The 24,170-nt window shown below is 52.8% G+C and overlaps 1 protein-coding gene across 5 annotated transcripts in view; it reads left to right on the top strand.

The window, feature by feature from the left end:
• LRRC8A (leucine rich repeat containing 8 VRAC subunit A) overlaps positions 1-24,116 on the top strand; it is a 34,630-nt gene extending 10,514 nt beyond the window's left edge. For 3 of the 5 annotated variants that reach the window (XM_045563241.1, XM_045563244.1, XM_045563243.1), the window contains 2 exons: positions 10,069-12,233; positions 19,301-21,228. In XM_045563241.1, the coding sequence (XP_045419197.1) occupies positions 10,077-12,233; positions 19,301-19,576 (2,433 nt within the window). In that variant the 5' untranslated portion in view covers positions 10,069-10,076 and the 3' untranslated portion in view covers positions 19,577-21,228. Of the gene's footprint in view, positions 1-7,063; positions 7,170-10,068; positions 12,234-19,300; positions 21,229-23,106 lie in introns of those variants that run through there. The other 2 variants (XR_006737889.1, XM_045563242.1) reach the window with 2 other exon arrangements.
• Positions 24,117-24,170: the final 54 nt, after the last annotated feature.

Below are 24,170 nucleotides of genomic sequence, written 5' to 3'. Positions count from 1 at the left end.
GGCTGAAGTGGGAGGTTTGCTTGAGCCCAGAAGTTTGAAACCACCCTGGGCAACATAGCAAGACCTTGTCTCAAAAAAATAAATAGGCTGGGTGCAGTAGCTTACACCTATAATCCACACGTATAATCCCAGCACTTTGGGAGGCCGAGGCAGGAGGATCGTTTGAACCTAGGAGTTTGAGACCAGCCTGCAACATAGTGAGATCCCTGTCTCTATGAAAAAAATTAAAAAATTAGCCAGACATGTTGGCTTGCACTTATAGTCCTAGCTACTGGGGAGGCTGTGGTGGGAGGATCACTGGAGCCAGGAGTTTGAAGTTACAGTGAGCTATGACGATGCCACTGCACTCTAGCCTGGATGACAGAGCAACACCCTGTCTCTGAAAAAAATTCTAAATAAATAAATTAATTTTAGAAAAGAAATAATTTGAGCACATAGGAAAGTATAAAGACTAGAACAAGCCAGGCACAGTGGATCACACCTGTAATCCCAGCACTTTGGGATGCCAAGGCGGGAGGATCAATTGAGGCCAGGAGTTTGAGACCAGCCTGAACAATATAGTGAGACCTCGTCTCTACAAAAAAAATTAACAATTAGCCAGGGGTGGTGGTGCGTGCTTGTAGTCCCACCTACTTGGGAGACTGAAGCAGAGGGATCACCTGAGCCTGGGAGTTTGAGGTTGCAATGAGGTATGATGACGCCACTGTACTCTAGCCCGGGCAACAGACTGAGACCCTGTCTACATCAAACAAAGACTAGGACAGATATTTCTGTATCCAGCACTCAGCTTTGTCAGACCTTAATGTTTTGTGGTAATTGCTTCAGATGCACAGGTGCATGTGCACATGCGTAAATAAAATATTTCAAGCACAGTTGAAGCCTCTTCCCCAATCTCATTTTCTTCCCTCCCTAGATGAAATTACTATCTTGATTTGGTGACTTTCCATGCATGGTTTTATACCTTCACTACACTTGGGTATATATGTTATAGAAAACTTCACAGAATGTGTTTATCATTCTACAACTTGTTTTTGGATCAACATTGTTTTTGAGGTTTATCCATGCTGGTACCTAGCTGTATCAATTAAATCAATTAATTTTAATTGATTTAAGGCATTCCGATATATGAATAGAACAATTTATTCTTTCTTTTGTTGATGAAAATATAGGTTGTTGCCAGTTTTTCACTGTTAGAGACAACTATTCAGTGAGCATTCTTGTCTGTGTCTTCTCACCTGTGTGCAAAGCAGCTAAGATGTATAACAAAGAGAGAAATTGCTGGGTTGTAGGACATGTGCTTTGTAAGTTCTCATCTAGGAGTTCACTTTTTTTTGCCAATTGGAGGGAGTGAAATGATATCTGATTGTTTTAATTTGCATTCCTTGATTCCTAATGAGACTAAGAATTATTTCATGCATTAATTTCCATTTGTGTTTTTCCCCTGTGAATTGCCTATTCATATATTTTGCCATTTCCCCTCATTGGATTGTCTTATGTTTGTAGGAGTTCTATATGTATTCTAGATATTAATCCTATGGTAGTTTTATACATTTTGGAAATATCTCTTCTTAGTCTGTGGCTTCTTTTCACTTGTTGATTACTCTGTCCTTTGATGTGCATATGTTTTAACTTTAATGTGATCAGTATATCAATCTTTTCCTGTAAGAGTCTGTACATTTTGTGGTAAGCTATTCTTCCTTGTCTTAATGACATTAAGATAGTCTCTTAGATTTTTCTTTGAACATTTTCAAGTTTTGCCTTGGGTCTTTAATTCATTAGAATTTATTTTTGTGTAAGGAGGGAGATGGGGCTGTATGTGCTTTTTCATGTGAATGCCTGAGAGCCGGCACTGCTTACAGACGCCCGTTCTGTTCCCCTAACCTGCAAAGCCTACACTCTCTTGTCTAAGTCTACAGAAACTTGGGGAACTGTTTCCATTCTTTCTTCAGTTCTTTTGGTCCACCCATCTATCCCTACATCAATACCAACATTGTAGACGGGCGCAGTGGCTCACGCCTGTAATCTTAGTACTTTGGGAGGCCGAGGCAGGCGGATTGTTGGCGCTCAGGAGTTCGAGACCAGCCTGAGCAAGAGCGAGACCCCGCCTCTACTAAAATTAGAAAGAAATTATATGGACAGCTAAAAAAAAAAATATATATATATATATATATATAAATTAGCCAGGCATGGTGGTGCATGCCTGTAGTCCCAGCTACTCGGGAGGCTGAGGCAGGAGGATTGCTTGAGCCCAGGAGTTTGAGGTTGCTGTGAGCTAGGCTGACGCCACAGCACTCTAGCCTGGGCAACAAAGTGAAACGGTGTCTCAAAAACAAACAAAAAAAAAAAAAAAAAAAAAAAACCAACGTTGTTTTCATTCCTATGGCCTTATAGTAAGTTTTAATATCTGGAAGGGTGTCTGCTCCCACCTTATTCTCCCAAATGTCTTAGCTATTTTTGAGTCTTTGAAATAGTGATTTCAAAAAATTGTTTTTGAGGCCGGGCGCGGTGGCTCACGCCTGTAATCCTAGCTCTGGGAGGCCGAGGCGGGTGGATCGCTCGAGGTCAGGAGTTCGAGACCAGCCTGAGCAAGAGTGAGACCCCGTCTCTACTAAAAAAATAGAAAGAAATTATCTGGCCAACTAAAAATATATAAACAAAAAAATTAGCCGGGCATGGTGGCTCATGCCTGTAGTCCCAGCTACTCGGGAGGCTGAGGCAGTAGGATCGCTTAAGCCCAGGAGTCTGAGGTTGCTGTGAGCTAGGCTGATGCCACGGCACTCACTCTAGCCCGGGCAACAAAGTGAGACTCTGTCTCAAAAAAAAAAAAAAAAAAAAATTGTTTTTGGGTTGGGCACTGTGGCTCACGCTTGTAAACCCAGCAGTTTGGGAGGCTGAAGTGGGAGGATCACTTGAGGCATGAGTTCAAGGCTGCAGTGAGCTACGATTGCGCTGCATTCTAGCCTGGGCAACAGAGCAAGACCCTGTCTCTTAAAAAAAAAAAAAAAAAAACCAAAAAACATTTATCTTAATTATCTGAGTAACCTATACTTATAATAAAAAACAGAAGCAAGTTTGGAGTGAAAAAGGATTATAAACAGCACTACAAAGAGAGTGTGTGTGTGTGCTCGTGTGTATAATTTATGGCTGAGTGGTTATTCTACACAGTTTTGTTACCTACTTTTTGCATTTAACATATTTTGAACATTTTCTCATGGCATCAAGTGTTTTGCTCTAATGTGCTTTCATTATTGCATAGTATTCCATCCTTTGATCATTTAGTAAGTATTTAACCATTCACCTAATGACAGGCACATAGTTTTTCCCTAGTTCTCCTGGGGTGTAAATAGCACTGTTGATGAACATTCCCGTGACTGAATCTTTACCCTAGAGTCTTTCCCAGATATCTGCCATCCTCCTTCCCACTACCTCTCTCCTTCCTGGGCTCAGTCCAATTCAGTAACCTCTGCTCCACCCTCCATATCAGAGTTCTGCTCCAGGGGCTTGGAATGAGTCTGAAATGGTCCCTGTCCCGCCCTCACGGTGGTCTCTTGCCACTGCCTCTTGAGCTTTACCTGGGTGCAGCCAGGAGGGACCTCCCACCTCACTGTTAATCCCTGACTTCTAGGAGCACAGTCTTCAGCAGAAACTGATGCATCTGTTCTGGATGGTGGAAAAATAGCTAGGCCAGAGCCCAGAGGACAGCAAAGCATACATCTGTTTTGTCTTTTCTCAGCCACCCTGATTTCAAACCCTTTAATCTTTGTCTTCTATTCAGGATCCTCTACAAATCCTCCATTTCTTGGGGCAGAGACCTGACCTGAACTGTCTCCCTGTTGCCTTCTAAAACCATCCTCTCAAAACTACGAAGAACACCTAATCCCCACGCTGAGAACTGCTTCTTTCTTTTTTTTTTAAGGCTATATTTATTTAACATTTCATACTATTTTTTAATCACCAAGATAGTGCATGCTGGTTAAAGTCAGTTTCCATTTTAGATTTCTGCTTTCTATTTTCTCTCCAAGGTGCCGGAAGTACTGGTCAAGAGTTTATCAATATGGGATTGTGTTTGTTCATTTTTCTGGGTCTTGCTTTTTCCCAGAATGGCAGTATGTGAAGAACTGAGTCATTCTGCTGGAAAGGGTCTGTCCCATTCTGGTGGCTTCTTTAACTCACCAGGGTGTGCTTCTTGCTCACCTACTGTGCGCCAGGCTCCACCTAACTCTGTCTCTTAGCCAGGTATCTGGGAGCCCTCTGGGTGGTTATCCCTCTTCCATTTCCTGCCCTCACTCTCCCACGCACTTTTCATTCCCTCATCCTGCTGTAGCCAGGATTGTTGGGGTGGGGAGAAATGGCAGGCCCTGTATGTTTTGTTCTCACCTCTTCCTCACTCCCACCCCCAGGCTCTGGCCCCAAACCTGGTATGTGTTGAGTATTTCAGGCTTTGGCCTTTCAACAGCCCTGTGAGGCAGGGCCTCTCCTTTGCCCCATTCCATAGACGGGGGAACTGAGGCTCTGAGAGGTAAAGTCACCTACCCTGGATCATGAGTGGCAGAGCCCAGGCTGGCCCTGACCAGTCCTCCCACTTCTAAGGGCACATCCTCAACGCTGTGCAGGGTCCTGCTCTCCACCTGTCCAAGGCCCCACTACAGGTGACTTGGGAAACCCCATGTCTGTGATTGTCATGATAGTCCTGAGAGCGCTGCAGGGCATTTGTCACCATCTCCATGTAGCAGATGCGGAACCTTCCCCAAGGGGCCCTGGACCTGGACAGCACCTCTCCCTCTCCGCTGGGTAAAAGCAGGAGGGTTCGGGACAAGGGGTATGTGTGGTGGCAGCAGCCACTCTGGGGTCACAGCCCTGCTGTCTGACCTGGGGTGGGCTGCAGGTAAAGGGGAAGGAAGAGTCCAGGCTGGGCAGTGCCTGGGCCACCCACCCCTGGGTACCTTGGTCTACTTTTTACACAATGTGGATACATCTCTGAGATTCTCTGCTCCCTTCCAGACAGGAAGACTGAGGCCTGGGAGAGAAGCTGTTCCACACTTCTGCTAGAGGCAGTGCCAGGAGGGCTAATTACAGGGAGAAGACAAATACACTGCCTGTGGGAAACTTCCTAAAAAAGGAGTTTTCATAACTTAGAGAAAGGCCCCTGCTTGCTTGAATATGCCCCCTTCCCCTCCGGGTGCTTTTCTGACCACACCCAGATGTGCCCCAAGGATGGCTGTCAAGTGGGGTCTGCTCCATCTGAATGGCCCCCCCGCAGATCTGATTCTGAAGGCTGCCTCTGTCACTTCCAGGCAGCGTGAAGGTGGGCAAATGACTTCTCTGTCTGAATCTGTTTCCCTGGTTATAAAATGGGCAAGAGGAAGATCATTCAGCCTTAAAAAAAGAAGGAAATTGTGGCTGGGTGTGGTGGTGGCTCACACCTGTAATCTCAACACCTTGGGAAGCCAAGGTGGGAGAATTGCTTGAGCCCAGGAGTTTGAGACCAGCCTGGGTAACTTGGCAAGACCCCCATGTCTACAATAAAATTTGAAAATTTAGCCAGGTGTAGTAGTGTACACCTGCAGTCCCAGCTACTAGGGAGGCTGAAGCAGGAGGATCATTTGAGCCCTGGAGTTGGAGGCTGCAGTGAGCCACTGCAGCCTGGGAGACAGAATGAGACCTTGTCTCAAAAAAAAAGGTCAGAAAGAAAAAGAAGGAAATTTTGAGGTGCTACAATGTGGGTGAACCTTGAGGACATTATACTAAGTGACATAAGCCAGTTACAAAAGGACAAATACCCATATGGTTCCAGTTACATGAAGTCCCTAGAATTGTCAGATTTATAGAGACAGAAAGTAGATGGGGGTAGGTAGTCAGAGGGTGGGGCAGGAAGGTTAGTGATTGACGAGTGCAGAGTTTCCGTCTCACGAGAAGATGGGAAGGACGGTGGTGGTGGGTGGTGATGGCTGCACGACAGTGTCAGTGTGCTATATGCCACTCAACTGTGCACGTAAACATGGCTAAGATGGCAAATTGTGTTATGTGTATTTTACCACAATGTAAAAAAATTGAGAAGAGTGGACATGGAAACAGTGGGTACCTCTTGGCTTCTTGTGAGGGTTCTGGCCTCAGCCTTCATCATCTGGCTGTGATAGGGAGCTGCTCTCGTGTGGGTGTCTGGTCACCGAGTCACTCAGCTCCTGGGCAGGTCCCTGCACTGGGGCTCCTTCCCTGTGGGATTGGGGATCCCTTCCTGCCCTAGGGCCGCCAGGGCTGGGCAGGAAGCGGGCAGGTCTGGGCTGGGCTGGCCTCAGCTTCCTCCTCCTCCCCAGCCCACACCCACCTGAAACTGCTGCCTCCCCACCACACGTGGGGCCCACGCCCCGCACATGCCCACCCTGCCCTGTGCCTTTCAGGTTCTCTCTGGGAGGACATCTGAATTTATTGAGCATCTACCGTGCGTACTAGACTCTGGTCCTCAGAGAGCATCTGGCCTTGTCAAGGTGATAAGGAGGCTGAGGAAGGACGAATACACCAGCCCAGATACTGCATCACCTGTGCAGTATTGTGCTGTTGTACACGGGTGGAGCCCGCTGCGAGCCAGCCAGGTGGCCCACAGCTCGGTGCTGGCATTCCTCTTCTGCCCTGGGCAGAGCCACATGAGAGGGCGCGTGGCCGGTGCTGGGGTCAGGCAGGCACCTGGTCATCTCCTGGTGAGGGCCTGTGTGTAGGGCAGGGCGCCTCTTCCCCAGCACCCCTGGGACTAAAGCCCTGGGTTTGGTGCCTGCACCTTCTTTCCTGATCCCCCCAAAGCCCCAGCAGAGACAGCAGCGATGTATCCAGAGTCACACAGCAGAAGTGAGGGGGAAACACAGGTGCAGCTAGGCGTGACCCTCCAGACAGGTCATCCTCACAGGCGTGGGCCCAGGTGCGAGCTGGACCAGGCCTGCTCTGAACTCCAGTCCTGGCCCCTCTTAGCTCTGCCTCTCTGAATCTGTGTCCTCTTCCCCACACGCTCACACTGGACCAAGAGGACCCTGAAGTGGGGGATATACCTTGGTCACTTTTATCTTCCCCACAGGACCTAGCCAAGGGCCGAATAGAGCCCAGCATGTGCTTCAAGACCAAGGAGAGGATAAAGTGTCGGACAGACCTGAATGGGACGGACTGTTCCCTACCTTGGACAGGTGGTTTTACCTGAGCCTCAGGTTCCTTAACCCCTGCAGCGGAGCTGTGAAGGCTTCCTGCCTCAGCGCCAGGAGTTGGGAGGGTGTCTGCAGGTGCTGGGGATGCGAGGCGAGGTGGCGCCTCACTGTGAGGAGGCACACCCCACGCCCCTCAGAAATGGAGGGGAGTATTGTAGTATTGCAGCCACATCCTGTCTGCTCGTAAAGTGCCCGCACCCCCAAATGGCTGGCTCCCTGCCCTTAGCAGTCTCATTCTGATTCTGCACTGCAGGCTGCTACACACCCTCAGGCCCTCTAGTCTTGGTCCCTCCTCGCTTCTGGCCCCCAAGCTTTGGGCCCCTGTCCTGGATGAGGACTCAGGGAGCCAGGAAGCAAGGGATGGACGTGTGTCTCAGTGGAGGAGGCTGTGATTCAGCAAGCCCTTTCCCAGAGTGCCAGTCTCTCCCAGGAGTGTGGGTGGCATGTGGGGCCAGCCAGTCATTAGAGGGCCCGGGCCTTCCTGTGGGGCAGGCGCTCACCCTGGCCCATGAGTCCTGGCCTCACTAGGAGGGCTGACCCGTGGGCCGCTGGCTTAAGGTGAGTGGTGGTGTCTGCTGGCCCCATGGTGACCTGAGCTCTGGGAACCCCAGCGGGCGGGGAAGCTGGACTCCTGAGCCCATTCCTCTTGGCACTGCATATGTGGGGCCTCAGGCAAGTGGAAAGCAAGCCCCACACAGCAGTGAGGACCCAAGCTCAGCAGTGGAGGGACAGGCCTGCTGGGTTTGGTCTCAGCTCTGCCACTCAGTAGCAGGGTGATGTTGGGCAGCTAACTCCACCTCCTTGAGCCTTAGCAGCCTCATCTGTGGAATGGGGCTAAAGAGGCCTTGCCTCCCAAATGTCAAAAGAACTCCAAGAGAACCTGCACAGGAGGATTGCCGGAGCCTAGGAGTTCAAGGTTACAGTGAGCTATGGTGATGCCACTGTACTCCAGCCTGGGCAACAGAGCGAGACCCTGTCTCAAAAAAAATAAAAAAGAGAGAGCCTGCAGAGAGGGCCTGCCTAGTGCCTGGCAGACGTCCAAGCCCTCAGCAACTGCTGAGACCATCCTCACCTCTACTGAGTGCCCCAATTCCACCTGCCTCACGTGGGGTCCTGGACTGCTTCCCTCCTGTCCTCACTATCCATCCCAGCGTTTCCTGGAAAGTCTGAGAACAGGAAGCCTTTGGCATTTGTACAGAGGTCCTGTTCTTGAAGGGTTCGTTACTATTGTGTTTACTAATATTGTCAGTAATCAAAGGGTGACCCAGTCCCATTACCTGGGCCCCTGTTCTCTCCTAAGAGAAGCAGATCCATATGACATGAGTATTTGAAGCAGAGTTTAAAATCTAGATTCTGAGTTAGAAAATAAGGTGTAAAATAAAAGCAGTATTTAAAAAAAAAAACACAGAATGGACTGGGCCGGGCCAGTGGCTCATGCCCGTAATCCTAGCACTCTGGGAGGCCAAGGCAGGAAGATCGCTTGAGCTTAGGAATTGGAGACCAGCCTGAACAAGAGTGAGATCTCGTCTATACCAAAAATAGAAAAATTAGCCGGGTGTGGTGGCACATGCCTGTAATCCCAGCTACTCGGGAGGCTAAGGCAGGAGAATTGCCTGAGCCCAGGAGTATGAGGTTGCTATGAGCTATGATGATGACACTGCACTCTAGCTGGGGCAAAAGAGTAAGACTCCGTCTCAAAAAAAAAAAAAAAAGGACTAGAAAGTTATTACTCAGTGAAAAGCTAACAGTGGGTAACTGGTGGTGTTTTTACAGGGCATTTCTTTTTTTGCCCTTATGCTTTTTTTTTCCTGCTTTGTCCATGTTGAAAATGCCTTATGGGTTTTTATATTTTTCCAGATGTTCTCTAGTGAACATCTAGTGCCTTTTCCCTCTCATTACAGTCTTCCGGACCATTGTATTAATAAGAACAGCCTACCCTGGCAGGGTGAGCACAAATGGCCGAGGAGCGGAGCCCTCCCACATTTATCTAGAAGCAGCCTCCTGTGTGGCACAGGCTGGATTTCCTGAATGTGACTTCTGATCCAGCGTTTCCTAAACTTGGCTAATCATTACTGTCACCAAAGCCACGTGTTAAAAATCAGATTCCCAGGCTCTATCCAAGACCAGCCAAAGTGAGCTCCAGTGGGAGAGCTGGCTGCTGCTGCTGTTCATTCCTTTACACGCATACAACCAGAGATGATGTTACGTGAAGGCCTAAGTGTGACCAGGACCCCTAGCTTGGGGTGGAGGGCAGTCTTGTTCTCTCTCCTCTCTCTGTTGGGGCCCTCCTCCAGGAGCCCATCATTACACCTACATGTGTGACGTTTGGTCTTCCCCGAGAGCTCTTGGAATCCTATACACCTGTAACTGTATGCACACTTGCATAAGTTTCAAACTTCATTATTTGTTTTACGAAAGTGAGTTCATGGTACACACCCTCTGCATTTTGCTTTCCTTATACTTTGCAGAAATCCCTTTTCGTCACTGCTGCAGCTTCACAGCGGCTGGTTCTGAGTAAACTGGGAGGTTCACACAGGCCCCTCTGCTCAATCTAATCATTAAATGGGTGGACTCCAGACAGGAATTCCCGAATGCTCTTACTGGAATGCAGGGGTGGGGAGGGGCAGAGAGCAGGGAGGCTGTGCTGGGGAGGTCAGTGGATCTCTAACCTCACATGCTCAGTCTTCCCGTATGTTACATGGTAGACTGCCCCCCTCCCCCGGGGTGGTTTCCCAGCCAGCAGGTGACCACACGGTTTCTGCAGAAGGGCAGTTGGCCCATGGAGTGGTCAGGCTTTGACTCCCAGCTAGATTTAGCGTGGAAATATGGACAATGGTGGAATTCCCATTGTCTTCTTTCCCTGACTGTGGGTCCCTTTCAGGTTGAACCATGATTCCGGTGACAGAACTCCGCTACTTTGCGGACACACAGCCAGCGTACCGGATTCTGAAGCCATGGTGGGATGTGTTCACCGACTACATCTCCATTGTCATGCTGATGATTGCTGTCTTCGGGGGGACGCTGCAGGTCACCCAGGACAAGATGATCTGCCTGCCCTGTAAGTGGGTCACCAAGGACTCCTGCAACGACTCATTCCGGGGCTGGGCAGCCCCTGGCCCAGAACCCACCTACCCCAACTCCACGATCCTGCCGAGCCCTGATGCGGGCCCAACGGGCATCAAGTATGACCTGGACCGACACCAGTACAACTATGTGGACGCTGTGTGCTATGAGAACCGGCTGCACTGGTTCGCCAAGTACTTCCCTTACCTGGTGCTGCTGCACACTCTCATCTTCCTGGCTTGTAGCAACTTCTGGTTCAAGTTCCCACGCACCAGCTCAAAGCTGGAGCATTTTGTGTCTATTTTGCTCAAGTGCTTTGACTCACCTTGGACCACACGGGCCCTATCGGAGACGGTGGTGGAGGAGAGTGACCCCAAGCCAGCCTTCAGCAAGATGAACGGCTCCATGGACAAAAAGTCATCAACAGTCAGTGAGGACGTGGAGGCCACCGTGCCCATGCTGCAGCGGACCAAGTCGCGGATTGAGCAGGGCATCGTGGACCGCTCAGAGACAGGTGTGCTAGACAAGAAGGAAGGGGAGCAGGCCAAGGCACTGTTTGAGAAGGTAAAGAAGTTTCGGACCCATGTAGAGGAGGGGGACATCGTGTACCGCCTCTACATGCGGCAGACCATCATCAAGGTGATCAAGTTCATCCTCATCATCTGCTATACCGTTTACTATGTGCACAACATCAAGTTTGACGTGGACTGCACTGTGGACATCGAGAGCCTGACGGGCTACCGCACCTACCGGTGTGCCCACCCTCTGGCCACACTCTTCAAGATCCTGGCGTCCTTCTACATCAGCCTGGTCATCTTCTACGGCCTCATCTGCATGTACACGCTCTGGTGGATGCTGCGGCGCTCCCTCAAGAAGTACTCGTTCGAGTCAATCCGCGAGGAGAGCAGCTACAGTGACATCCCCGACGTCAAGAATGACTTTGCCTTCATGCTGCACCTCATCGACCAGTATGACCCGCTGTACTCCAAGCGCTTCGCTGTCTTCCTGTCGGAGGTGAGTGAGAACAAGCTGCGGCAGCTGAACCTCAACAACGAGTGGACGCTGGACAAGCTGCGGCAGCGGCTCACCAAAAACGCGCAGGACAAGCTGGAGCTGCACCTATTCATGCTCAGCGGCATCCCCGACACCGTGTTTGACCTGGTGGAGCTGGAGGTTCTGAAGCTGGAGCTGATCCCCGACGTGACCATCCCGCCCAGCATTGCCCAGCTCACGGGCCTCAAGGAGCTGTGGCTCTACCACACGGCCGCCAAGATCGAGGCTCCCGCCCTGGCCTTCCTGCGCGAGAACCTGCGGGCGCTGCACATCAAGTTCACTGACATCAAGGAGATCCCACTATGGATCTATAGCCTGAAGACGCTGGAGGAGCTGCACCTGACAGGCAACCTGAGTGCCGAGAACAATCGCTACATTGTCATCGATGGGCTGCGGGAGCTCAAGCGCCTCAAGGTGCTCCGGCTCAAGAGCAACCTGAGCAAGCTGCCGCAGGTGGTCACGGATGTGGGCGTGCACCTGCAGAAGCTGTCCATCAACAACGAGGGCACCAAGCTCATCGTCCTCAACAGCCTGAAGAAGATGGTGAACCTTACCGAGCTGGAGCTGATCCGCTGTGACCTGGAGCGCATCCCCCACTCCATCTTCAGCCTCCACAACCTGCAGGAGATTGACCTCAAGGACAACAACCTCAAGACGATCGAGGAGATCATCAGCTTCCAGCACCTGCACCGCCTCACCTGCCTTAAGCTGTGGTACAACCACATCGCCTACATCCCCATCCAGATCGGCAACCTCACCAACCTAGAGCGCCTCTACCTGAACCGCAACAAGATCGAGAAGATCCCCACCCAGCTCTTCTACTGCCGCAAGCTGCGCTACCTGGACCTCAGCCACAACAACCTGACCTTCCTCCCTGCTGACATTGGCCTCCTGCAGAACCTCCAGAATCTGGCCGTCACAGCCAACCGGGTGAGTGGCCCGGCCACGGCTCAGTGTGTGGCTGGTGGGTGACTGGCTGTGGCCTGTGGTAGGATGTGCAGTAGGCCCATTGTCTAGGAGAGTTGATACCCCTCAGTGTGGAGTCCTCCCTGGGTTTTTCAGAACCACCAGGAGGGAGTTTGTTAAAGATACAGAATCCCAGGCCCCCCTACAGACCTGCTGAATCAGAATCTCTGGGCTTAGGAGCCTGTCTTTGCCACAAAATGCTGGAGAGTTCTTCTGCCAGGAGAGATGGTATGCAGTGCCTATCCCCAAGATGACCTTGAGCCAGGTTCTTCTCTGGCTAGGATGTTCCTGGGCAGAAGGTCCAAGGCCCATGGTTCTCTGTCAGGGCAATCAGTGGGAGACAGGACTTAGCCTGGAGCTTGTGGTATCTTCCTCGGCTCATTCCAGACCAGATTTGGAGCAAAGGGGCCAATCTGCATCCATCAGGGGCAGAAATTGAGGTGACTTGTGCTGGCTGAGGTGAAGTCAGATGGTGCAGCTCCCAGCATGGCTCCCAGCATGGCCCTCTCCTCTGCACTGGGGTGGTGAAGGGCAGGGCTGGGCTTAGATCAGGCTGGCTTGTCACCACTTGCCTTTCTGGAGAGGAAATTGTGCAGACCATTGCTGCTGGCAGTATAGGAGGCCATGCCCTTGAGATGCCCTCAAGATGCCCTTGATACTGTTGGTGGCCCCTGTGCACCGGTCCCTTGCTTTGCTGGGGAAGCGCCCATCCAAGGGCCCCTTGGTGGAGGCAGGCAGGGTGGGGTTGAGGGTAGGGTACTCCTGTGGCTCTGTGGTACAGCTTCCACAGTGGAAACAAAGCCACAGCCACTAGGGGGGACCTCCCCCTGCCCACCCCTCCTGGGGACCTACAGGTCTTCCTAGGCCTTACTTTCAGGTGGAGATTCTTGCAGCAAGGGGTTGGTAATGGAAGCCTGAGGCCAGGGGCCTGGAGACAGAGGAGAGCTGCCTCAGCCACCACCTTTTTTTTTTTTTTTTTTTTTGAGACAGTCTCCCTCTGTCACCCTGGCTAGAGTGCAGTGGTGTCATCATAGCTCACGCAGCCTCTAGCTCCTAGCTTCAAGCAGTCTTCCTGCCTCAGCTTCCCAAAGTGGCTGGCCAAGCTACCACCTTTGCCTGTGGCACAGTAGTCCTCAGGCAGCCCCTATTGCTTTATTAAGCACTTGCTCTGTGTCCCTGCTGTGCACAACACTCCCATCCTCCTCCCACCAACACTGCTGAGTCTTTGCAGCAGGAGCTGTCTGCGGCAGCCTCAGATGCAGAGGAAGGTGCCCCCTGAAATGCCCCGTCCCGTCCACCCTGGCCCAGCACAGAACTCACCTTCTCCAGCGTCACCCAGACTGGAGGGTCCTTTCCCTCCAGACCCCTCACAGCTGAGAAGCTGTCCTCTTCCTCAAGTCCTTACTGCCAGCCGCCTGTCTCCTCCATGCATTAGGGATTGTGACCAGTCCTTGTCTCCTTTCCCCTACATTGAGGCAGGGATATGTGAGCGTGTACCAGGATGAGGTGAAATCTTAGATTGTTTCACTCCCGTGGGGCATGGGGCAGGCCCACTGATCAGGAAAGTTGGAGTCCCCTGGGGACAAACTTAACTTCTTTAATATATGGAGGGGAGCCCCAGTGGCTTACCCACGGCACGGTTTTGGAGCCAGATTGCCCATAGAGTTTGTTCAGACTCTCATCCACAATTCGTGATGCCTGCTCTATCCGGGGTGCTGTGTTGGACCCTCCATCCTGTCTCCCACCCCCAGCTCCTCACACCGAGCTTGCCTGTTAGTGTCACGCCTGTTGGCTGAGGTCACTCCTCAGGAAGGGAGCTGGCAGCAGGCATGCTGTCCCGGAGGAAGGAGAGTCTCTGGACACCCTGTTTAGCACACTGCTTAATCACGTCCTGTCCCCACCTCCTGCAACACTAGAGGCCTTTATAGGGAAAAAGTTCACTAGAGCCAATCCCAAGTAGGCTCCTCTTTTTCAGCTTGAGGCCAGAGCCCTTCTCCTTCCTCCCCCTTGAGCTTGATGGCCCCTTGAAGCCACCGTAGACTGTGGTGACTGGGAGGGCTGAGTGTGGCCACCCAGGCCCTTGGGTGCTGTTTCCCCGGTTTCGCTCCTACTGATGAATGGCTTGGCGAGGCAGGTGTTCATTGGTTTGCTCACTTGTCCAGCTGTGGAGGGAGGTGCTGGGGACATGGGGATGAACAAGCCCCACAGGTGACCAGGCACTTAGCACACAGTGCCACAGAGCTCCACTGGGGCACGAGGTTCTTGGGAACACAGAGGAGTTGTCCTGGGGGGGTGGCGGTTGGATTTCACCTGGCTCCTGAAGGACAAGGAGGAGGTAGCCAGGTAGGGAGGAAAGGGAGAGTCTAGTACAGGGGTGGGGAACCTGCGGCCTTAAGGCCTCATTGTGGCCTTCTTGGTCCTTAATTGAGTGCAGCCTTTTGACTGAATCCAAATTTTACAGAATAAATCCTTTCATAAAAGAGGTGCAGCAGAGAAAGACAAAGCTTTTCTTACCTGCTTTGGTGCTTAAAAAAGGACAATCTTGAAATCAGAAAGCAGCGGGTTCTAATAGGTTCTGGCTGGGAGGAACTGAGAGCTGGTGGCTGAGTAGAGCTGTCCTGGAACTTGGAGGTTCCCCGAGGGCAGAGCAGGGCTGTGCCCAGGGCTGGTGGGAGGAGCCAAGCCTCCACTTCAGTTTCTATTGTCTCTCCTTTGTTGGGGTCTTATCCCCGTTCCAGCCATAGCTCTGACTAGTCGGATCTTGGCTCTTTTGTTCAAGGCCTGACGAATAGCAAGTGTTCGCCGAATTCTTGTTGACTGTGTGGATGAAGGAATGAGCTGACTGGTAGCTTTGATTGGTTCCTCTTGCTGCAGTGAGGGGGTTGGTGTGAGAGGCAGGGAGGCTGCCTGGAATGGAGAGTTGTGGACGGATTAGGGAGAGACTTTGGATTAGGGAGAGACTTTGGAGATAGAGTCAGAGATAGAATCCGCAGGACCTGAGAGTTGGTGGGGAGGGAGTGGTCTCACCCGGCCACCTGGGTAGACGGAAGATCGTTGAGACAGATGCTGGAGCAGGCTCAGGTTTTCAGAGAGGCAAGGATCTGTCCTGTGTGGGGTGGGGCCCTAGGACATCCCGGGGACCATGTTGAATCGGCCTGAAGCTTGAGGCATCGTCCTGTCCCCAGGCTGTGGGTAAAGAGGGGCCCTGGACAGGATCACCAGGGAGAGCAGAGAGGGTGAAGGACCGGAGTCTGCCTCGCGCCCTGGGGAGGGACAGCGAAGGAGGAGGGCCGGGCCAGAGTGTGCAGGGTTGCGGTGCACGGAGAGTCAGGTGGATGAGGAATGATGCAGGTGACTCTGGCCAGACAGTCAAAGGTGGATGGGGACAGAAGCTGGGTTGTGGTGGACTGAGGAGAGACAGCGTCTTTCAGGATGGTGGGTCAGGAAGGCTGGGAGCCAAGGAGCCATGGTGCGGCCCCAGAAGGCTCCTGGGAGGGCTGCCTGTTCCAAAGCCCAGGATGACTGAGGCCATTTCAGCGCTGACGGGGAGCCCCTGCAGTCCCTAAAGAGGCAGGAGAGCATGGGGTTGGGTGATGGGAAAACTCTTCAAGCCTCAGTGGACAAGCAACACTTCAGCAGGGAAGGACAGGTCCAAAGGATGGGGGTGGCTGTCGTGGGGCGTCGAGCAACTAAAAGTGCTTCCTCTTCTCTCTGTGGGGCCTAGAGAGAGCTCACTGGCTCTGGGCAGGGGATGTTCTGGGGAGGGGGACTTTGAGGGAGGGAGCTCTGGTGCCAGCCCTGCCTGTGTGCACCTCAGCTGTGCCGCTCACTGGCGGAGCCTGTCTAGCTGCCCCTGAGCACTCTCTGTATCATCAGAGGAGGTCACGGGGCGGGAGTGGGACCTTTCTGGGAAGGGCCTTTCTCCAGGTCCCTGCAGAGCCCACTTCCCATCTGCCCTCTCCCCTTCACATCCCAGGGCTTCGTCCTATCCCTCCTGGCCCAGCACAGGACTCACCTTCTCCAGCGTCACCCAGACTGGAGGGTCCTTTCCCTCCAGACCCCTCACAGCTTAGAAGCTGTCCTCTTCCTCAAGTCCTTACTGCCAGCCTGCCTGTCTCTTCCATGCATTAGAGATTGTGACCAGTCCTTGTCTCCCTCCCCTACATTGAGGCAGGGATATGTGAGCGTGTACCAGGATGAGGTGAAATCTTAGATTGTTTCACTCCCGTGGGGTCTGCAGCAGGCCCACTGATCGGGAAAGTTGGAGTCTGCTGGGAGGAAGCCAGGTTTGGGATGCACCGGACAAACCTGCCACCCTGCCTTGTTCCCAACCGTCAGGCACTGCGCTGGTAGTTTTGGATACCCAGAGTCAGGAATCTCCTTCAAAATATCCACAGTGTCCCTCAGGGCATGGCCTCTGCCTGGCCACACCCACCCCTTATTTCCCTCATCAGGAGCTGGCATCCTCTGAAACTAGCTGGGGAGAGCAAGCGCCTGCGAGGTTGGGGTTCCAGTCTGCAGAAAGGTCCTCAGCTGCAGAGTGTCCAAGGGGAGAGGCGTTCCTAGTGCAACCCTTGCATTTTACAGATGGGGGCACTAAGGCCCTGGGCGGGAAAAGCGACTTCCCAGGATTACCCCAAAACCGAGTGCCGTGCGGAGTGCCGTGCATGGCAGAACAGGAACACAGCAGGGCTCTGAGTGGGAGGAAGCAAGGCTTCCATCCCCTCTTATGTTCCCTTTCTGAGAGGGCATAACCTTGGACAAGTTGCCTTTCACCTCTCCAGGCCTCAGTCTCCTTGGCAGGGAGATGGAGACAGTGACAGGACAGCCCGAGAGGTTACCGTACAGTTTTCCATCGTCCTCACTTGGCATTGGGGCCAAGGCTCCTGGCTCCTGCCCTCCTGCCCATCATATCTGAAGGAGTCAGGTAGGCCCAGAGAGAACTCATGTCCATAGCTGATTCTGCACGGAAGGGCAGGGAACGAGCTGGTGTTCACGAGGCTCTTCCTGCGGGCTGGGAGACACAGCATGGCCCCACTCTGGCTCCACAGGTTGCTCCTTGCTCCACCAGTGCTGTGGATGGTTAGTAGAGCACGGGCTGTTGAACCAGGTTCGAATCCTGGCTGAATCTCTGGGCAAGTTGGCTTCTTTAGGGCCCCAGTTACTCCATCTGTAAAGTGGGAAGTGTTTACAGGTAGGTTTCCAGGTAGTTTTGTGGGTTGAACGAGGTAATAGTATCAGTGCTCAGGGTGAGCCTGTCGCAGTTGTCCCCTGTTATCTGCAGGGAATACGTTTCATGACCCCCAGTGGATCCCTACAACCGCAGATAGTCTTAAACCCTATATATACTATGTATTTTCCTATACATACATATCTGTGATAAAGTTTAATTTAAAAATTAGGCATAGTACTCTTACACTTTGGAGCTATTCTTAAATAAAATAAGGGCTACTTGAGCACAAGCACTGTGATACCGTGACAGCTGATCTGATAACCAAGACGGCTACTAAGTGACTAACAGGCAGGTAGCAAATGCAGCATGGATATGTTGGACAAAGGGACGATTCACATCCTGAGCAGAAAGGAGCCAGAGACTGCAAGACCATCACACTACTCAGAGTGGTGCACAATTTAAAACTTATGAATTGGTGGCTGGGTGTAGTGGCTCACGCCCATAATCCTAGCACGCTGGGAGGCTGAGGCAGGAGGACTTCTTGAGCTCAGGAGTTCGAGACCATCATGAGCCCTGAGCAAGAGAAAAACCCCATCTCTTACTAAAATAGAAAAAATTAGCCAGGCATGGTGGCATGTTCCTATAGTCCCAGCTACTGGGGAGGCTGAAGCAGGAGGATCGCTTGAGCCCAGGAATTTGAGGCTTCTGTAAGCTAGGCTGACGCCACGGTACTCTAGCCCAGATGACAGAGCGAGACTCTGTCTCAAAAAAAAAAAAAAAATATTATGAATTGGACTGGGTGAGGTGGCTCACGCCTGTAATCCCAGCACTTTGGGAGGCCAAAGCAGGAGAATTGCTTGAGGCCAGGAGTTTAAGACCAGCCTGGGCAACACAGTGAGACTCTGTCTCTACAAAAATAAGAAAAATTAGCCGGGCCTGGTGACATGTGCCTATAGTCCCAGCTACTTAGGAGGCTGAGCTAAGAGGATCACTTGAGCTCAGGAGATCGAGGCTGCAGTGAGCTATGATGACACCACTGCACTCCAGCCTGGTCAATAGAGCGAGACCCTATCTCTAAAAAAAACAAAAACAAAACAAGAAAAACTTATGAATTGTTCCTTTCTGGAATTTTTCATTTAATATTTTGGGCTGCGGTTGACCGCAGGTAATTGGAACAGCAGAAAGTGAAACTGCAGATGAGGGAGGACTCCTGTATTCATGTTTGGTACAGTCAGTAGAAAGGGGCTCTCAGTGGCCAGTAGTGGGCCATTTACACTCATGCTTACCCTGTGACTTGACATATGGGGGAACTGAGGTCCAAGAGGGCACAGTAACACAACTGGGATTTTCACCCCTATCAGTGAACTCTCCCCGGTTCTCAGAAAGTATTAAGGGGCATTTTCTCAGCATGCCACTCTGCTTTCCTAAGTCATTCTTAAGCTGGGCAGGACCAGCAGCCTGGCTCCTGGTGAGCCCAAGGGTGTGCAGGTGATAGTAGCTTGCCAGTGCGATATGCTTCCCAGGGTGCCAGGTGCAGGGAGACAGCAGGGGACAAGGCAGGCCCAGCCCACCCTCTGAGAGCCACAGTCCCGGGGGTGACAGATAGAAGGATCAGTGCTATGAGGAGTGACGTGGCTGCCATGGGACCCAGGAGGTTGAGAAAGCTTCTTAGAGGAAGTGACTGCAAGAGCCGAGACCTACTGTACAGGTGGACATTGGCCAGACTTTGGTGCAGAATGTGCTGGTGCCTGGGGTCCTGGGGAGCTGAAATGGGGATCTGAGAAGGACGCCTGGGGGAAGGAGGGAAGGGAACCCAAAGGCACCCACCTCACTCTCACCCCCTGCTCCTTCCCTGCAGATCGAGGCGCTCCCTCCGGAGCTCTTCCAGTGCCGGAAGCTGCGGGCCCTGCACCTGGGCAACAACGTGCTGCAGTCGCTGCCCTCGCGGGTGGGCGAGCTGACCAACCTGACGCAGATCGAGCTCCGGGGCAACCGGCTGGAGTGCCTGCCCGTGGAGCTGGGCGAGTGCCCACTGCTCAAGCGCAGCGGCCTGGTGGTGGAGGAGGACCTGTTCAATACGCTGCCGCCCGAGGTGAAGGAGCGGCTATGGAGGGCCGACAAAGAGCAGGCCTGAGTGCGGGCCGGCCCAGAGCAGCCAGCAGCGGGACCATCGGCCAGCCCTCGGGCCAGGAGGGCCAGGCCCTGTTCCTCCCGGAGCTCCTAGACAAGCAGGCCAGCCTTTTGGCTGGGCAGGAGCCTGGGACCAGATGTGAGTCGGGCCAGAGCGAGAGGACAGTGTCTGTGGGGCTGGCCCCTTTTCTCCCTCTGAGACTCAAGCCCCCCAGGGTAGGCGCCTGTTGGGGAGACCAGAGACCTAGGCAGGCTCAGAGAGCAGTACTTGGACAACTGGGTCTCCTCTCTGGAGACCATCTCCACCCCAGAGGCTGAGCCGACGTCAGAGGCCCTGGGACTTAGCTCTTGGTATTTATTTTTCTCCACCTCCCGCCTCCTTCGTCCAGATAACTTATACATTCCCAAAAAGTCCAGCCCAGATGGGAGGTGTTTGAGGGAAGCCGGGCTGTTTCCCCTTCTTATTTAGCAATGCCGCCAGCAGTTGGCGCCCACCCAGACTCGAGCAGAGCAGTCCAGGGCAAACGAGCCGCAGGACGGTTGCCCCAGTGGTATCGAGCTGGGCTTTGGTGGCCCGCGGGACAGCAGGCCGCCAGGTGGAAAGGACAGACCTGGGGCTTGCCTCATCAGTTTTTGTGGCAGTTTTAGATTTTTTTTTTAAGCAAAAAAAAAATTTTTTTTAAGCTTTGAAAATTGATGATTTGGGTATTAAAAAGAAAAAAAACTAAAAAAATTAAAAAGACACTAAAGGCCAGTGAGTTGGAGTCTCAGGGTGGGGCGGCAGTTTCCTTGAGCAAAGCAGCGAGACACGGATTGTGTTTCCTTTCCCTGGGGTGCGGGGTGCAGGATGTCTCCCGAATCCGGTGTGACCTTGGTCCAGGAGTTCTGTTTGTTCTTCTCCTCTCCTGGGGCGGGGATTTTTGTTTGTTTTTTGGGCTTTTTTGGTGTCTTGTTTTCTTTCTCCTCCATGTGTCTTGGCAGGCACTCATTTCTGTGGCTGTCGGCCAAAGGGAATGTTCTGGAGCTGCCAAGAAGGGGGGAGACTTGGGTTGGCTAATCCCCGGATGAACGGTGCTCATCCTCCTCTGCCCTCCTCGCACCCACGCCCCTCTTCACGCACAGTGTTAAGGAGCCAAGAGGAGCTACTGCGCCTGGACTCTGTCTCCCCACCTCACGTGCACGGGTTTGCCCGGGGCCACCACAGGCCTCTGCTACTTACATCAGCCCTGTCACCACCTGGTTCTTGACGAAGAGAAGCACTCGGAGGTGGGGTTGGGCACAGGGAGGTCACCGCTGGAAGGGCAGGCTCCCCAGTTTTTGGTTCCAAGCCAGTTTCCGTCCCAGGCGTGTAGTGCACACATAGCCCAATTCAGCGCCTGGTGGCAGGAAGTCACCCTGCTTTAGATCAGTCACTCGGGTCCCCACTTAGAAGGGTCCCCGCCTTGGATCAATCACGTGGACACTAAGGCACGTTTTAGCGTCTCTTGTCTTAACGATTATGTCCATCTGTCCGTCTGTGTTTTCTGTGTCATGTCTTGGATGGAATCCTCAGAAATAATGCACACTAGCCTCTGACAACCACGAAGCAGTCCGTTACCTGTGGGTCTGAACTTGTAGACTCGGTTCCAATATCAAATAAATCTATAACGAAAAGTAGCCTTTGGAGGTCTTGTCACGGGGGAACCCTTCCCTCACTCTGGGAAGGCCTGCTGGGCCATGCCAACGGGACTGCTCATGCCTATCTCTTGAGCATCTGCAGAATACTTCACTCTGCCCATCTCTCTGCCCCTCGAAACTCTGAGCTCTTTGGGGACAGTTGCTAGCAGTTGTAAGCTAGACAGAGCACCTGTTAGGTGCCAGGCGGGGGCCCCAGCCAGGAATCCGACAGCCAGCACTCTCTGTCATCCCAGTCACCTGTGGTTTGGGCCCTCATGGGTTTGGATGGGCAGGGGCTGGGAAAGGAGGCAGTAGAAGGGGAGCCAGTAGTCCTGGGTCCTCATCCCAGCTCAGGCTTCCTGTGCCTGAAGCTGGGCAGATCCCTTCCCTCCCACAGCCTCCATGTCCCCATCTATATAATGGGCATTTCCACTCCGTGTGCTCAGAGGTCCTTGCCATTCCAACAGTAAATCTTGGGTTCTACAGGAGTGGGGCTGAGTCACCACAGGAAGACCTGGCTCTGCTCCCAGCCCCTCTGGGGCCTGCTGAAGGTACTGGGTCAAGGGCAGAGGCTCAAGGAGGTAGCCAGAGTTGTCTTCAGATCCCAGTTCTGCCATGTTTAATGTAAGGCTTCAGTTTTCTCATTTGTAAAATCAGGGTGATAATGGCAAACTTGCAGGATTGTTCCAAGGAATGATGATGATTATGTAGGTAGGTGGAGTTTTTAGTGGAGGGCCCAGCTCCTCCTACCCAATAAATGGTCTGATATTTTCCTCCTGGACCAAGGAGCCTTGTGCTGGGCCAGCATGAGTGCCCTGCAGCAGGAATCTTTGGGTGAAGGAGAAAGGCCATCCTATCTGACTTTGGCCTGTGTTGCTGCTTGGGCGCCTCCTCTGAAAAAGGCCAGAGTCTATCCTTCTTCGGTCCACAAAGACTCTGACCCCTCCAGGTGACCTCAGGCCTAAGCCAAGACCCTCCCTCTTCTACTGTGTCTTGGGCTTTCTGACAGGGAGGCTGAGCAACTGGATGGCCACCCGCCTCTAAGACCCTCTTTTGTATCTCTTGGGTTCTTCCCCTCCTGTCTGGTCTGGTACTATTCCTACCAACCTCCACCCGCTGCCCCACTCCCACCCCTACCCTGGCCTTGGGGCCGCCCAGAGACCAGAGCAGGAGAGTTGATCTGGAGCTGGTTAACTTTTGGAAAAAACAACCATGTAGAAACACCGCCCACCCACTTCCCAAAGCTGAGCAGAATGAACAAACAGTGGGAGGCCAAGCCTTTCCTGTTCCCCCCACCACACCCACCCAGGGCTCTTCACTCTGCCTGAAACCACAGTGGCAGTCTTTTCTGTGATTGTTGCAGCAATTTGGAAAATTTGGGGAAGCCCAAAACATTTTTTTTTTTTTTTTTTTTGAGACAGAGTCTCACTCTGTTGCCCAGGTGAGTGCCGTGGCGTCAGCCTAGCTCACAGCAACCTCAAACTCCTGGGCTCAAGCAATCCTCCTGCCTCAGCCTCTCGAGCAGCTGGGACTACAGGCACGTGCCACCCACCATGCCTGGCTAATTTTTTTTTTTTTAGTAGAGACACGGTCTCACTCTTGCTCAGGCTGGTCTTGGACTCCTGAGCTCAAGCAATTCTCCTGCCTTGGCCTCCCAGAGTGCTAGGATTAGAGGCATGAGCCACCGCGCCCAGCCTCAAAACTTTTTTTTTTTTTTAATCTTCATATTCCACCCACAACAGCTCCTGCTAACATTTGGTGAATAACTCCGGTTGGTAGGCACTTAGTGCCAGGCCCGGTGCCAAGCCCTTTGCCAGCAGTGAGGCATGCGTCTATTCACTGCTCACAGAGGGTCTTTCTATTATCCCCAAATTGCAGATGGGGAAAGTAAGGCCCAAACATCTGAGACTCAAACCCAGCCTGCCTCACTGAACCTCCACTACCAGCCTCTGGTGTGAGTTCCCAGGGATGATGCTGCTCAGCACAAGGACCTCACCGTGTTCCTGGCACATGGCAGGTGTTCCTTGGGGGCAGTTGCATCAGAAGGGTCTAGGACAGCGAGGGACATGCCCTGCCCCCAGTGAGTCTCATGGTTCTGTCTTCTGCCTGCTCCCTGGCCCGGCCTCACCGCCTGGCTGGACTCGCCCCTCCCGCAAACCCTCCGGAAGCCTGGACGCCTGGACAAAGCAGCAAGTCCCAGTGCGGTGGCCCAGAAAACACAACTTGACTTAGGGCCAAGGTTCTCAAGGGCTGAGCAGTGTCCCCATGCTCACTCCTGAGATACTCTGACTCTCTGCCATTCAGAAAGCATCATTTCAGGGAGGGCCACTGGCTGGCTTTTCAGAGCCAGAGAGTGGCCCTCTCAGCCGCTGAGCAGGGCAGGCTGAGAGATGGTGGCGCGTGTGGGTGTTCTGACCTGAGGGTACGAACAGGCGCCATCTCTCTCTCTGCCCCTCATTCTGGAGACCCAGGCCCCATCTCTCTGGCCCTTCCTCTTTCCAGGTATCCCTTATCTTCTGCCTGCTGAGCTGCAGAGGGATGCGTTACTCCCTCGTCATCCTTCCAGGACATAGAGGGTTTCAGATCAGAGCCGCGAGGGGCCCAGGCACTTCTCCCAGGAACTCTTCCACCCCGGGAAAGCAGAGCCACTCAGGGCAGGTCTGACACGCACGTCCCCCAGCCCCACCCTGCATCCCACCCTACCAGACAGGGCACTAGGGAGGGGCAGACTTTCCTCAGTCACAGCTAATGGTGGCACCTGGACTGAGACTCGGGTGTCCTCCTGCCAGCCGACTGCTTTGACGGACAGTCTCAGAGCACAACTTTTAGGTATTTGGTATGCAGTGGCCAGGAGTGTTTTCTGGAGAGAAACCCAGAGGGAGTGGTTTAAAACCAGGAAGGAAGTGGTAGAAAACAAATCCTGGACTAGTAGGGGTAGGGAG

The sequence above is a fragment of the Lemur catta genome, chromosome 10, assembly GCF_020740605.2.
Source record: "Lemur catta isolate mLemCat1 chromosome 10, mLemCat1.pri, whole genome shotgun sequence".
Taxonomy (NCBI): domain Eukaryota; kingdom Metazoa; phylum Chordata; class Mammalia; order Primates; family Lemuridae; genus Lemur; species Lemur catta.
Note: the sequence above shows the minus strand (reverse complement) of the source record. Positions and strands in the feature narration are given on the sequence as shown.